Genomic DNA, 13,379 nt, shown 5'->3' with positions numbered 1-13,379 from the left:
GCGTAGCCAGGACCCAATCCTTTGCTCACATGGAATGCTGGTGTCAGGTGGCAGTTGAGCTGGCTACGCCACAGTGCTGCCCCTATTATCTCATCCGAATATGCAACATGGACACGCCCAGTGCCGGGTACGCCAGAGTTGAGGCCACGCTGCTTCTGTGCAGGCTCCACAAGTTTGCCTGCATCTATCCCAGGCAACTCGAGCCCACCATGTCCCAGCCTGGCTCTGTGCCTTCTCGTTCACACACCTGCCCTCCCCTTCTTCAGGACCCCCTACCTACCTGCAGAGGCCACTCTGGTCTGCCTCCCCGCTCTTCCCTCAGGTTCAAGTCCAGCCCAGCCCCTCCCTGAGGTTCTGGCAAGTCCCCAGCTCTCACCTGTTGTGCCTCTGCCGGCCACGATGGTCTCCCACCCCTCGCTGAGCCCTCCAGCCCACTGTTCTCCTGTTGCAGAGTGAATTGTAACCTGGAAGCCACGTTCAAGTTCTAATCCCAGTTCCCGGGACGTGGCCTTGAAGACAATGTTAAGATGAAGCCACCCAGGAGTAGGGTGTCTGTTCCAGTGGCAGGGACACAATAGCACAGGGAGATGACTAGCTAGCCAGGGCCAGCAAGGGGCGAGCTGCTCCCGTGAGGCCAGGAGCGACTGTGGTGGCAATGGCCACAGCCCACGCCAAGGAGTGGTGAGCTCTCAGAACCAAAGACGTCCAAGGCTCCTACCCTCTGACTTCCCCTGAATCTGGGACAAAGACCAAAACTTTTAGTCCCCACTTTGTCATCTGGCTCCATGCAAGAATAACAAAGCAAAATGGTGAGGATTTTTCTCAAAACAACAGCAACCCAGTGAGACACAACCACTTTACCACAGTGTGTGTGCTAGCCTGGAAAGGTGGGGCTCACAGCGAGGGGAGCCAGGAGCCTGATGGGGACGTCAGAGCTGAAGACAAGCCGGCCTGGGGCAAGCAGCTTCCTCTCCACCAGCCTGTCGAGCTACAGAGCAGCTGTCGGGTATAAAGCTCTTTGGCCAATTACTGGTCTAGTGTTCTCATTGCTTAACACTTCTGACACCTGTTGGCTCAAGTTCCCTTCCCTTGCCTTGATTCCCCGCATCCACACAAAGCTGCCTGCCCTGAAGCCCTGAAGCCCAGCACCTGGCCACACCCAGCCCAAGGCCCTCAGCAGAATGTCCTTCTCAGGCGCCGGCAGGAGGATCAGACCGCTGGGCTTCCTGCAAAAGCTGGTCATGGGCAGGGGCTGGCCATGAGAGAAGAGGCAGACCAGCCCTCACACAGGCGGCTGAAGCAGGACTCCCAAGGGCAGACCAGGGCACTCACCTGCTGAGTGTGAGCACACACAACTCCAGATACAGCAAATGGGACAGGAAAGGCCCTGCTCTCCACGCAGCTGCTGCCAACCAGGCCGCCCCGAGGCACCGAGTCCCACCAGAGTGGGTCCTACAGTCCACCGTGGTCCCGGAGCTGTGGAGGATCTGCTCCAAGGAAGGTGACAGCTGCTAGGAACAGCCGGGACCAGGCCAAAGCCAGGAGCCAGGAACTCCATGCAGGCTTCATAGCTGGGTGGCAGAAGACCGTCTGCTATGAGCAGGAAGCTGGGTCGGAAGGGATGCAAGCGGGACACGAGCCATTTCTCTGACACGGGAGATGCCCAGCCACTGGGTCGCACACCGACTGCTCCATCTGCCCTTCGGGCCCTTCCTGTCTCACAGCCAACAGTCAACACAAATTTTAGCCCCCGTTTTCAAGGGAAGAAAAAGAGCTCTACAAACGTGAGAACGTAAAGCCCCTCTTGCCCAGCTTGTATGGCAGGTCAATTCCATCTGAACCTCGGAGGTCGCTCCCTAGAACTGGGATTGGCTGAAGATCCCAGGGAAGTCACCGTCAGCCAAGGTGAGGATGAAAGTCAAGTCCAACCCCAGTCCCCCTTGGCAGGTGGATGAGCTGGGACGACGGCCCGGAGCAGCACAATCTACCCGTGGCTCCTGTGACGCCCCTTGGGTGCTGTGAAAGGGAGTAAGTGATTCTCTCTGCCTGCCTGGAGAAAGTAAATCTAGCATTTTGGCCCCAACAAGCATGTCCACCATCATCTACCCCTGCGAGTGTGAGCAGAACAGGCGTGTGTCGTAAATCTGATCCTGCCACCACAGTAAAGGTGCCTTCCCTTCTTAGGGTTTGGGTGACAAGGGCTACCTGCTGGTTGTGACTAAATACTAGTCATCAGCTTTATAATTCTGTGCTTTTTTCCAAAATGGAGAGCCCTGTGATGGCAGGAAGTTAGAATTCCTAATTCAGGATGTATAGGGCAGGTGAGCATGGCTAGGGAAGTTGCAGGTGCAGCCCAGCCCACGGGAGACCCGAGGAAGATGGGATCCTGTGGATCCAGAAGGCCTCGGGCTGGGGCGGCCCTGGAAACACCACAAAAGGCCCCGTTTTTATAACTATTTTAATGCCTTTTTAAATTTACAGCTACAAGTATGTGCATTACATGTAACACATTGCTATTTGTCTACATATTATAGAGAGCTAAAATATCAACATTCTAAAGCATTTCTAAACACAGAGCAAAACCTGAGCTCCCTAGAAGGCAAACGTGCCCACCCAGGCCGTGGGGCCTCGGCCAGGGATCCCGCACTGCACCTGCTCCTCAGCTGGGTGGGATGAACCGGAAGATGGCGGTTTCTGACAATCCAGCGGTCCCCTGGGCGTGCTGGGAGGTGCAGTAGCACTCCGCAGCCGCACGGTGGCAGCTCCCGGCTGCCTGTGAGCTGAACGAAGACCTGGGAGTGCTTGTCAGAGAAGGGGCTAATGATTAAAAGGAAGACCTGGGCGACAATTCATTACCCAGACTCAACAGTCTGCCCGTGGGTGCCGAGGGCGGCCACTCCACCCTCAGGTTCTCAGTGTATCGTTTCAATGATAAATGCATTATGAGGTTCCCAAGAAAGGATTAATTGAGTTGTCCATGTCAACAAAAGTTCCTGCAAACGTCAGGCGCTTGCTGAGTTCCATTTCCAGGGCTGTCAGTCAAGACAGCTTGAACATGTGCATTCGCTGTCCTTCGGGAAGAGTGACACGTGGGAGGATGCTGCTTGTCCGGGAACTGCTGACAAGCGCCGAGAGCTTGAGAATCAAGAAACAATAAATTCATGACGTTCTGGAGAGCCACCACCAGCCAGATTGTCCAGAGTACGGCGGGTCTGATCCCGTGACCCCCGAGCCCGGCTCAGCCCCACACACAGCAACCGACAGGAAGTGCTGGCAGCTTGGCTGTGTGCACTTAATTCAGGAGCTCGGGGGGCGGCGTGGGGAGCCAGAGGGGTCCATCAAGAAAATGCTGGTAAAAAGTAACGGTGACAGGGGCCAACACTGTGGATAGCTGCCACGTCCTCTGCTAGCCACAGCACCATCCCACATGGGCAAGCAGTCCAAGTCTCTGCTGCTCTGCTTCCCGTCCGGCTCCCCGCTGAGAAATGTAGTAGAAGATGGACCAAGTGCTTGGGCCCCTGCCACCCACAAGGGAGACCCTGATGAAGCCCCTGGCTCCTTGCTTGGCCATCGTGACCACTATGGAGTGAGCCAGTGACCGGAAGAGCTGTGTGTGTGTGTGCGCACGTGTTTCTTCCAAACAATAGTCATAAATGGGGTGCGATGACAGCAGGAACTGCCTCCCCAAGCCCAGCTGGAACTCCCTATGACACTGTGCTCTCATCACACCCGTGCTCCCAGGAGGCCAGAAGAGGCAAGACACGAGGGCCTGTTCCGGAGGAAACATGGCAGCGTTTTCTGAGTCTCCTTTCTGTTCCAGCACGTGAGGATGCAGAGCCCAGGAGTGTGCAGAGCTTCCGGGGGGAACCACAGCGAGAAGGAACAGAGGTGTCCTGGGGGAACCAGAGCAGGTCCCTCCTCCCACAGGGCTTAGCCAAGAGTCCAGCTGCCCCGGGAGCAGGGACAGCTCAGCTCTCAATCAAAACATGGGGGGAAATGTGCTGCAGGTGTAAGCAAGAGACTGAGAGAGTGTGGGGGGAGACTCAGACAGGCCCAAAACATCGGGCCTGGCCCGGGTGCCACTGAGCCCAGCAGGCCTGGCCCAGGTGCCACTGAGTCAGCGGGCCACCGAGGTGGCCACTGAGCCAACATTTGGCCTGGATGTGCACGGAATCAGGACCCCTTCATGGGCACCCACTCATATGAAATTTGTTCCTAAGTAATTCTGACTCTTTAAAGTCACAGACAAGTTTAACTTCTCAGGCGGCTCAGAAACTATGCTTTTGTTTTTTGAGTAACCGTGGGGCAGGCATTTGGCCTCATGGCTGGGACACACATCCCACAGTGATCCCCGGGCCCCACCCCAGACCTGGCTGCGGATCCCAACGTCTTGCCCACACACACCCTGGGACACAGCAGGGTGCTCCAGGGACTGGCTCCCTGCCACCGCAGGGCAGGCTCCGGCCTCGCACGGGCAGGCGGGCAGCGATCGAGCTCAAGCTGCCCGGGAATGTGACCCAGAGACAGGAGTGTGCCCTCAGGGCCTCTTCTCTGTACCCCTCCGCTCTGTTTCCAAGAATCCAGAGAGTTCCAGCGAGCCCAAGACGGCCCAACACGACAACCCTCACCCACACACACACACGGGACACCTTGGGTGAAGGCACAGGGCGGCCAAAGGCAGGTCGCCAGGCCGGCAGCCGCTAGGGTCCTCGAGGACAAAGCTGGGCTGCAGGCAGACCACAAGGCGATGTGATCTCAGCAGTGCGCCTGGGGGTGGTGAGCACCCAGCCCCCTCCCTCCAACTCCAGTGTCCCCTACATGCTGCCAAAAAGCACTTTGATTCAACAGGTCTGGGGAGGTGCCCCAGCTTGAGTACCAAGCATCGCACCGTAGTGGCATAGAGGCGCCTTGCCAGGACACAGGGCTGGTCACGGCTGGCACCCCGGTAACAGAAGCCAGCAGGACACAGGCATGTGATGTGTAAACCACGCTCATGGTGACACGGGAGTCTTCAGAAACGAAGACCCCAAGACCAGGAAAGCTGCCCCTCTGCTTGCCTGGGTTAGCTGAAGGGCTGCGCAGGGTCGTGACCGGGCAGCCAGGCGTGGCCCACGGCCACGTGGCGCACGCAGCGAGCTGTGCGGGAGCCCGGGAAGCCCCCTGCCCACACTCTTCCCCCTTCCTCCCACGGCTGGAGCAGGAACCGTCCGAGATGGGGATCCGTGACCCACGGGCCACATCAGCTTTACACCCAGCTCTTACAAAGCGACGGAGGGGAGGTGGGCGTCACACCTGTGGGCTCCAAGCCCGGCTCGGAAGGAGACTGAGCACGGAGCAGCACCGGCTCAGAGACCCCCAGAACGGACTTGCTCCTAAGCCCCCCACTCCAGGATGAGCGATTCCTGCTTTGTTAAATCCTGTGATTCCAGATGTGTGGCTGGTGATGTGGGAGTGATCAGCGGGGAAAGATCCCACACACGAGACTGTGTAATAACCCGTTTAATTATTTGATGGCGAGTGAAGCTAAAGAAAGAGCACGCTTCGTGTCTGGCGTCAGCCCTGTCCTCTCCCATTCCATCAGATCTCAGCAAAAACCCTTCCGACAAGCTCACGCTGACGGCCCAAGTCACTGCTGTCTGGAAAGGCTTGGTTGCCATCTTGTGGACAACAAAATTATAACAGCCCAAAAATGCATTTTCTGTAAAAACCAGTGGTTCATTTTCAGGCCACACCAAAAACGGCTTTTAAATGCTCCCCTTCATCACCATCGCCATCACTGCTTCCACCACCGGGAGATGATATGTGGAGTACAGCACGTGGCGCAGAGGGTCCTGCACCATGCTTGGAATACGAGTGCCATCTGTAGACCAGGCAGCTTCCCGAAAGGTGAGACTCGGGCCCAAGACGCAAGCGCAGACATGAGTTCTCTCTCTCACCCGCTAGGCTTATGCTTCCTGAGTCTGCACGCCACTCGCCTGACTTTGTCTTAACACCTGCTGGGGGCCGTACGGGGGACAGCGCTGCAGCAATGCAGAGCCGCGCTCCGCAGGCGTCCTCAGAGGTACAGCTCTCTCACTTGCTCACCACACGATCCTCACACAGGTGCTGGGGCAGAATTTCATTCTGAGCAGTTCTTTGATACAACTGAAAATGAAGAGAAAATTCTAAAGAGAACTGCATAAAACAGAGCCACGGGGAAGGAGTAATTCACGGAACATGAAGTTTTATTCCACGTAAAACCAAACGGTCCCAAAGTGTCACAAAAGGAGACACGCCGTGACCTTCGCGGCCGTCCGGGTTCCCGGTCATGCACACACAGCGCTACGGGGGGTTCACGTCTACGCAACCACCCAAGTGAGCACACAGGCCTGAGGAAGTGGGCAGGGCGGAGTGCGTAAGGTGGAGGCTGCTCCTCAAGAAGGTGGAACAGCGCAAGAGCCGCTACAGGCCACGTTGCTTGTAGCTGCTGGCCACTCCAGGGCCTCCAGCCCCTCTCCCCGTCCTGTTGTCACAGGCCTCCAGCCCCTCTCCCCGTCCTGTTGTCACAGGCCTCCAGCCCCTCTCCCCGTCCTGTTGTCACAGGCCTCCAGCCCCTCTCCCCGTCCTGTTGTCACAGGCCTCCAGCCCCTCTCCAGGGTCACGCTGTCACAGGCCTCCAGCCCCTCTCCCCGTCCTGTTGTCACAGGCCTCCAGCCCCTCTCCCCGTCCTGTTGTCACAGGCCTCCAGCCCCTCTCCAGGGTCACGCTGTCACAGGCCGCCACTCCTATTGCAGCCAGGCCAGGGGCTTCAGGCCCGGACGCATTCCAAGATGCGGGGTTGTACACGGCGAAGCAGTCGCAACGCGAACGGGGACATTCCTGTCATTCAGTCCACAGTTCTCTGTGAGGCCCACTGATTCTAAGCCTGAAATATTATTTACTGTTAGAGTCTCTCTCCGTGTTCCCGCGGATTGCTTTAATTGGTTTGAATGCAAGGCTTACATAAAAACTCCTGAGATGGGGCACCCCTTGGGATCACGGCGACTTGCGTCATGCGGCTCCTGGACATGCGGGGGTTTCCCCTGAACCCCTGAAGGAGCCGATGATCCACTGGAAGACAATGAGACGTTAGCTGCAGACGGAGCGCGTGGCGGCGTGCTAGATGCGCCTAGCCGAGGTGGTACTGTGCCCACGTTAAGCCTAACTTTAAAAAAACGGAAAATTCACCCACTCTCCATACTGATTCAAATAAGCAACCAAACCCAAGACAAAAGTGTAAACCATGTTTGGCCCAAGACAAATGTAAATTTTGTCAGGCCTTTAACACTGAACATGGGAAGACTTCTCCATGAAGAGCCGTGACCCAGCAGATGAGGCTCTGTCTCCACGCTTCATCAAGGTGGTCTTCAAGCCGGACATGCAGAGACAAGGAAGCACAGCCCCTTGGCCCGGCCCCTCGAGGGTGCCTCAAAGTTCCCACATGGACACGCCACCGGGAAAGGCAACCCAGCCCAAACCCTGTAGCCTTGGTATAAATGTGTGTGTGTACCTAGCATAACACACTGGCAATCAAACTGCATGATCAGTACATAAAAATCGAGCTGACAAGGAACCTGAGGGAGGCACTCAGCTGCGGGAGCGTGCTGACTTCTGAAGCGTGTCCTCCACTCCCGCACGGCCCGAGCCAGGCGCTAAGATCCTGTGCTTACACCGAACACAGCTTCGTTTCTGACTCAAGGACCAAGTGGCTTCCTATTCACACGCTCAGTACAGTTTCACGTGCTTTTATTACGAATCCTTCATTGATTTGCAGATTCTGCAAGGTGACTTTCTTGGGGTGCCTCTGGGAAGGAGGCCTCGAACCCCAAGCCTAAGCCCCCAGAGTTTTACATCAAGAAAGTCAGCCAAGTGTTTTAACCTTGGCCTTGGGAACTGAAATGGACTTCTCCACCACGTGCGTGTATACACCACCATTTCAGAACCAGGGAGAAAGTGTCCAGCGGCAGACTCCGGATCTCTGAAGAGCAAGAGGCTCAGTCACAGAGGCCTGCTGAGAATCAGCTCCAAAGCTGAGAACCCGAGCCTACGAAGCCAAACGCCTCCTGAGAGCTCGGTCCGGAAGCAGAAGACAGCCGTGAGAAGGGCCCACTTCGAGCCCGCTGCGTTCGCTGCTCTGCAGGCCGCGTGCAGGTGCAAGCGTGGAGCTAGCCGAGGCTCTCCGGTCCACGGAGGCTGCCTGCGGGTGGTTCCTGGGCTCTTCCTCTGAGGAGCTGCTGGTCTGTGCCACTTTTTAAATTAAAGGGCTCTGATGTGCTTAAAAGTGTCAGTACAGAGACAGGCTTTCAGAAAGACAGCTCTCTCTGAAAATACACCTGCCAGAGATAGAGCTGGCGGCAGGGCGGAGTGGACAACACAGCTGACCAACTACCTGTGCGTCCCCCAGATCTGCCGAGTCACAGAGCAGCTGACTTTGGGAACAGCCCCACCGAGATGCCCGAGGCTCCACACCATTTCAAAGAGTTTTTAACCTGTGTGTGCTTTGCTTTGCTCTATTTGTTCTGAGCTTTTTCTCGCCGGACATGGTGGCATTCCCACAATTGTTTGCACTTCCATTTTTCTTGAGGTTTGCAGGTGTCTGTGACTTGGGGGTCTTACAGGGGTCTGCTGAGTCCAGAGTCGCGGCTGAGTGTCTGGGAATTCGAATGTTACCGCTGGCTTCCACCTTGGGGCTGCGCCCGCTGCGGGACGCGGCCCGGCACTGCAGCCTGGCGCTCTCGCTCGGCTCCTTACTCTTCTCTTCTGACCTGACTTGGGGCTTTTGCTTCTGAGAACATGAGCTCGAACCACGGAGCGCATCAGCAGGTCTGAGGCAAGCCTCGAACACATAACACGATGGGCGGACTTCTTCCCGGCGGAAAACTTGCTTTCGGGATGGGCCCGACTTTGAAGCCACTTCCTGGTGAAGCGGTGGCTTGGACAGTGCACTGGCCAAGAACTTGCTTCGCCCTGGGCTTTTCGGGGCCCCGGGTATGCCCAGGCCGGGGGGGAGCCTCGCTTTGGCCCCCTTGCTTTTCTCACACTGCACCGTCTGGATCTGCAGCCACTCGAGCTGAAGAAGTCTGTCCAGGTACTTGCCGAGCAGTCCTCCGACACGCGGCACCGCCTCGGCTCGGTGCTCTGCGTGCAGGAGCCAGGCCATGTGCCGCAGGTCCCAGGAGCTGTAAGGGCGCGGAAGGAAGCTGGAGTACGCGTGTTCGGGCTGCGTCTGGTCCTGCGCTAGGTGGAGATCAAAGGAATGCGGGTCAATCTCCTCAGCGCGGAGCTCGAGGAGCGGCGGTGTGAGGGGGGAGGGAGGGAAGGGGACTCTCTCGGAATCAGACAGATCACTCGCACTGTCCTCCTCCGCATCTTCCTTCTGCATCTTCACAGACTCAGGAACCAGAAATGAGGTGCTCCCGCAGGCGTCCTGACGCCCCGCACCCAGGCCGCTCCCCGAGGTGTCCTGACGCCCAGCACCCAGGCCGCTGCTCCCCGAGGCCTCCTGACGCCCAGCGCCCATGCCGCTCCACAAGGGCTCCTGACGCCCAGCACCCATGCCGCTCCCCGAGGCCTCCTGACCCTCAGCACCCAGGCCGCTGCTCCCGGAAGCCTCCTGACGCCCAGCACCCGGACCGCTCCCCAAAGGCTCCCAAGGCCCAGAACCCAGGCTGTGCCCTGACGCCTCCCGACACCCGGCACCCGGGCTGCTCCCTGAGGCCTGCCAATGCCCAGTACCCGGGCTGCTCCCCCAGGCACCCCTAGGTCCAGCACCCGGGCTGCTCCCCAAGGCCCCCTGATGCCCAGAACCCGCCAGCTTCCTCCTGGGTCTTCCTCCTCCTGGGGAAATGCTTCCTTTATCCTCGGTCGGTTGGGAGACACTGGCAGGGCTGCCCGTGGTCCAGGGATCAACGCGGGGCTCCTGGGCCTGCCTCTGCCCTCTGCCCGAAGACCTCCTGGGACGCTGCCCTGTGCTCCAGCAGGGGCCACCATTCATGCTTCTGTGGAAAATAAAGCCAGGACTCAATACAGCTGGCAAAAGAAGGCTGGGCTATGAGGAAACAGACACGGTGTGCCTTCAGCTGCACGGGGTGTCCTGGCACTGCCAGGCATCAGGCCCCGCCCCCTGAGAGAAGTGGTTTTCCATAACATTTACATAATGGTACTCTATTTAAGGAAGATTACATAATCCATGTGCCAAAGTAGATGCATGGATTCTGCTTTGCATAAATCATTAGTCTGTATGGAAAACATTACCGTCTCCCTAAGGGCTTGTTTATCACGTTAGACCAACTGCACACACTGTAAGAAAAACCTTACTTTGCTCAAAATTTGTCATACAATTTTCACAATAATCAGTGTTCCATAACATTCAGAAGGGAAACACACAGTACTGCACACCCAGTCCAGATTCAGTGTGATACAATGGAGGACGTAAGCTTGCAGAGCTCGCGCCTGAGCGGCCGTGCTTGAGCCAAGTACAGGACGGTGAGCAGACGTGACCGGCAGCTCACCCCAGAGGCCGAGCCAAACTCGTGCTTTACAGCCGGGTCGGCCGTGTCCGGCCCGTGGGACACAGAAGGCCTGGGAAACCACTTGGTCTGGCCCTGCCGAGCCACCTGCAGATCAAACCCGATGTGCCACAAGTCCACAGCGGCTTAGCTTTTACATCAATAACTTTGTACAGCCTGCAAATGAAGTTACAAATATGCAAATGGAACCTTGGAAAGGTTTCCCACACCTGCAAAAAGGACATAGAAATAAAATCTTATGGCGCCCTACGATACAAAACGAATGAAGAAACAGGGCTGAAGTCTCTCGTGTGAGTGGCGAGTATGTGTCACTTCATGGGAGTCACTCGGTAACTGCTGCCAGGCAGAACCTCGCGTGGGAGCTGTACCTACTTGTTGTTTTGTTGCTATCACATATTTAGCATGTGACTAAAGTTTATCCATTTCTACATGATAGAAGTCAGATTAAGCAGAATCGGGGACTGGCGAGCCTTCCCGCTAACAGTGTGAGCTCCACAGATGCTGGCAAAGAAACGGTCATGATGCAGGATTCATGAGTTAACTGTTAACGTGGCTGACAGCCGGCTGGTGTGCCGGCTTCCGTAAGTCGTCGTCAGCATCCCTTACGTACAGAAAGAGGCCGACGCAGCAAGGCAAATGCACACAGCTCGCCGGCATCATGGGCCTGGAGAGCCTTAACAACCAGTCACGCTTAAAATCACCTGAGCCGCTCATTTCTGATAGAGCAGTGGCTTCTTATCTCAGACATGACCTAGACCCACACTGAATCTGGACGCGTGAGACCACACGCCACAGTCACGGGAGAATGACTTACTTGCTCTCCCGGCGCCCTCCATTCACCCTATTCCTTCTCTGCTGGCCATCACGGGACTGACCATCTCCTGCAGCCCGACGGACAGTCTGCAAGACAGAGCCACAGTGACAGTTGCACGCAGGAAACAGCCACCCCGCCACAGACGGCGCCCGGCTAGTTCACGTCACCTCTGCCCCGGGGCTCACAGCACTCTTGCTCAACTTGCTGATGGATGTGACAGCCGGTGGGGGGAGGGGGTCCGTGCCCCTCTCGTGCTCTGCAGGGTCTCCTCAGCCCCGGAGCTAGAAGCGAGAGGACACGGTAAGGACACGGTGAGGACACGGAAAGCACCGGCCACGAGCGCTCCCAGCAACAGCACATGCTCTGCCTCCCACTCTGGTTTTGAACATCTGTTGGTACGACATGCCGGGCTGTCAGCACACGGCTGCTGCTGCCCGGGACTGTGGGGTGGACACGGAGGCCTTTTCTCTTATTCCTCGCGGGCTATTAGACACAAGATGGCAGCGTGGGAAGGGCTGTGACGGACTCCTTCCCTCTTCCTATGGTCTCCTTGGAAAATCCGTTCTTGAGGAATGCGAGGCCAGCTCCAAGGCCCCATCCCTTCACTCACTCACTCACACGCCCCTGTTCTCAGGGAAAGGAGACTCCAGTTTGACGGAAGCGGCCTTTCTCTTCTTCAGCTGCCCCCACTGGAATGGTCTGACATTGTGCGCCCTGAGGTCATGCTTCTGAAATCTCACGGAGCAAAGCTCCGTCCCCTGAACCCTTTTTATTTTGAGTGCCCTGTTAAAAATGTAATACTTCCCTTTGCTACAGTTGCCCTTGCCTGTCTAAAGTGGAAAAGAGACAAGACTACAGATTTTAATGTTCTTTCTGAAACGCTCAGGTTTTGTCCACCACAACCACGTAAGCCTGTGGCAGCAGCTCACCCAGGGCAGTACTAACGCCAGCCATGGGCGCTCAGAGGTCACGAGCTCCCCACGCCCACAGGCCTGGCCCTCACACCTGCCCACGGCCTCCATCGCTCTGCTTTCTCGCCACTTTGTTTCCCTGGACAGGAAAAAGCAATGTTCTCACTTCATTTCACGGACAGAACTGGGGCCCAGGCTGCCAGCCACAGGCGCGTGGGACGCACAGTTCCTGTGGGAGAGAGACCAATACCCGCAGACTCCTGGGGGTGCAGAACGCAAACTGCCCGTGGCCCTGGTGCTGCTCACACAGAATCCGGTCTCTCAGTCAGAGTCTGACTTTAACAGTGCTGCCCAGGTGCTGGTGACCCCTGATGGGCAGCCGCCTAACGCATCCCGGGTGCCCATCCTGTGCCCAGGCCTGCACTTGCAGTATCGCTCCAGGTGCACTTGGCGGGGAGCAGCCCCTTCCCAGCCCCGTGGCAATACGCAGCCCCTGGGCCTGCAAGACACAGAGGGGGTCACAGGAAGCCCTCTGCTCCTTACCGAGGCTCAGGAGGACCCCGCCGCTGCCCCTTCCCCGCCCTCAGCTCAGGTGCCGCACACCTGTGCTAGGCGCCAGGCAGGTGAGCTCTCAGAAGCAGCGGGGGAACCAGCTCCTGGCAATGTAGGTCCGGCCCTCCCCTCGCCACTTCTCCACCCACAGACACCAGGACCCGCACGCAGCGCGCACTGGCCCTTCCCTTCTCGGCGCTCACACACGCTCTAGGACCGAGGGTGCGCGAGGCGGCGCCGCCGCGCACAGCAATCGATCAGACCTGTCCGGCGACCGCCAAGGGCACGTGATGCCGCTGCTCGCTTCCTTCCTCCCCGGCGCCCGGGCGCACTGCGGCGCGCTGCGGCAGGCCGGGGAGGAGGCAGGGCCCGGAGGAGGCAGGGGCCGGAGGAGGCAAGGCCCGGAGGAGGCAGGGGCCGGAGAAGGCAGGGCCCGGAGAAGGTAGGGCCCGAGGAGGCAGGGGCCGGAGGAGGCAGGGCCGGGGAGGAGGCAGGCCAGGGAGGAGGCAGGGCCCGGAGAAGGCAGGGCCCGGAGGAGGCGGCAGGGCCGGGGAG

General features: G+C 57.9%; 1 protein-coding gene across 3 annotated transcripts; it reads right to left on the bottom strand.

Moving 5' to 3' along the window:
- Positions 1-5,484: 5,484 nt before the first annotated feature.
- On the bottom strand, positions 5,485-13,306 carry FAM217B (family with sequence similarity 217 member B). 3 transcript variants are annotated; one of them, XR_005884709.1, is made up of 3 exons: positions 11,362-13,306; positions 6,982-10,016; positions 5,485-6,144 (listed from the first exon to the last, which is right to left on the bottom strand). XR_005884709.1 is itself a non-coding variant. In XM_040988239.1 (3 exons), the coding sequence occupies exon 3, from the start codon at positions 10,010-10,012 to the stop codon at positions 8,492-8,494; it is 1,521 nt and encodes a 506-aa protein (XP_040844173.1). In that variant the 5' UTR covers positions 10,013-10,016; positions 11,362-11,447; positions 11,529-13,306; the 3' UTR covers positions 7,750-8,491. The 3 variants fall into 3 exon arrangements, 2 of the variants coding, with proteins under 2 accessions (XP_040844173.1, XP_040844174.1); XM_040988239.1 differs by lacking the exon at positions 5,485-6,144 and having other exon boundaries at positions 7,750-10,016; positions 11,362-11,447; positions 11,529-13,306; XM_040988240.1 differs by lacking the exon at positions 5,485-6,144 and having other exon boundaries at positions 7,750-10,016; positions 11,362-11,642; positions 13,088-13,306.
- Between the last annotated feature and the right edge of the window lie 73 nt (positions 13,307-13,379).

This window comes from Ochotona curzoniae, unplaced genomic scaffold, assembly GCF_017591425.1.
Source record: "Ochotona curzoniae isolate NIBS_2020 unplaced genomic scaffold, NIBS_Ocur_1.0 contig_48, whole genome shotgun sequence".
NCBI lineage: Eukaryota > Metazoa > Chordata > Mammalia > Lagomorpha > Ochotonidae > Ochotona > Ochotona curzoniae.
The sequence above is the reverse complement of the archived record's forward strand: the minus strand, read 5'-3'. Positions and strand labels throughout refer to the sequence as shown.

Coding starts and splice junctions, on each gene's coding strand:
- FAM217B (XM_040988239.1), bottom strand. CDS start 10,012: ATGAATGGTGGCCCCTGCTGGAGCACAGGGCAGCGTCCCAGGAGGTCT.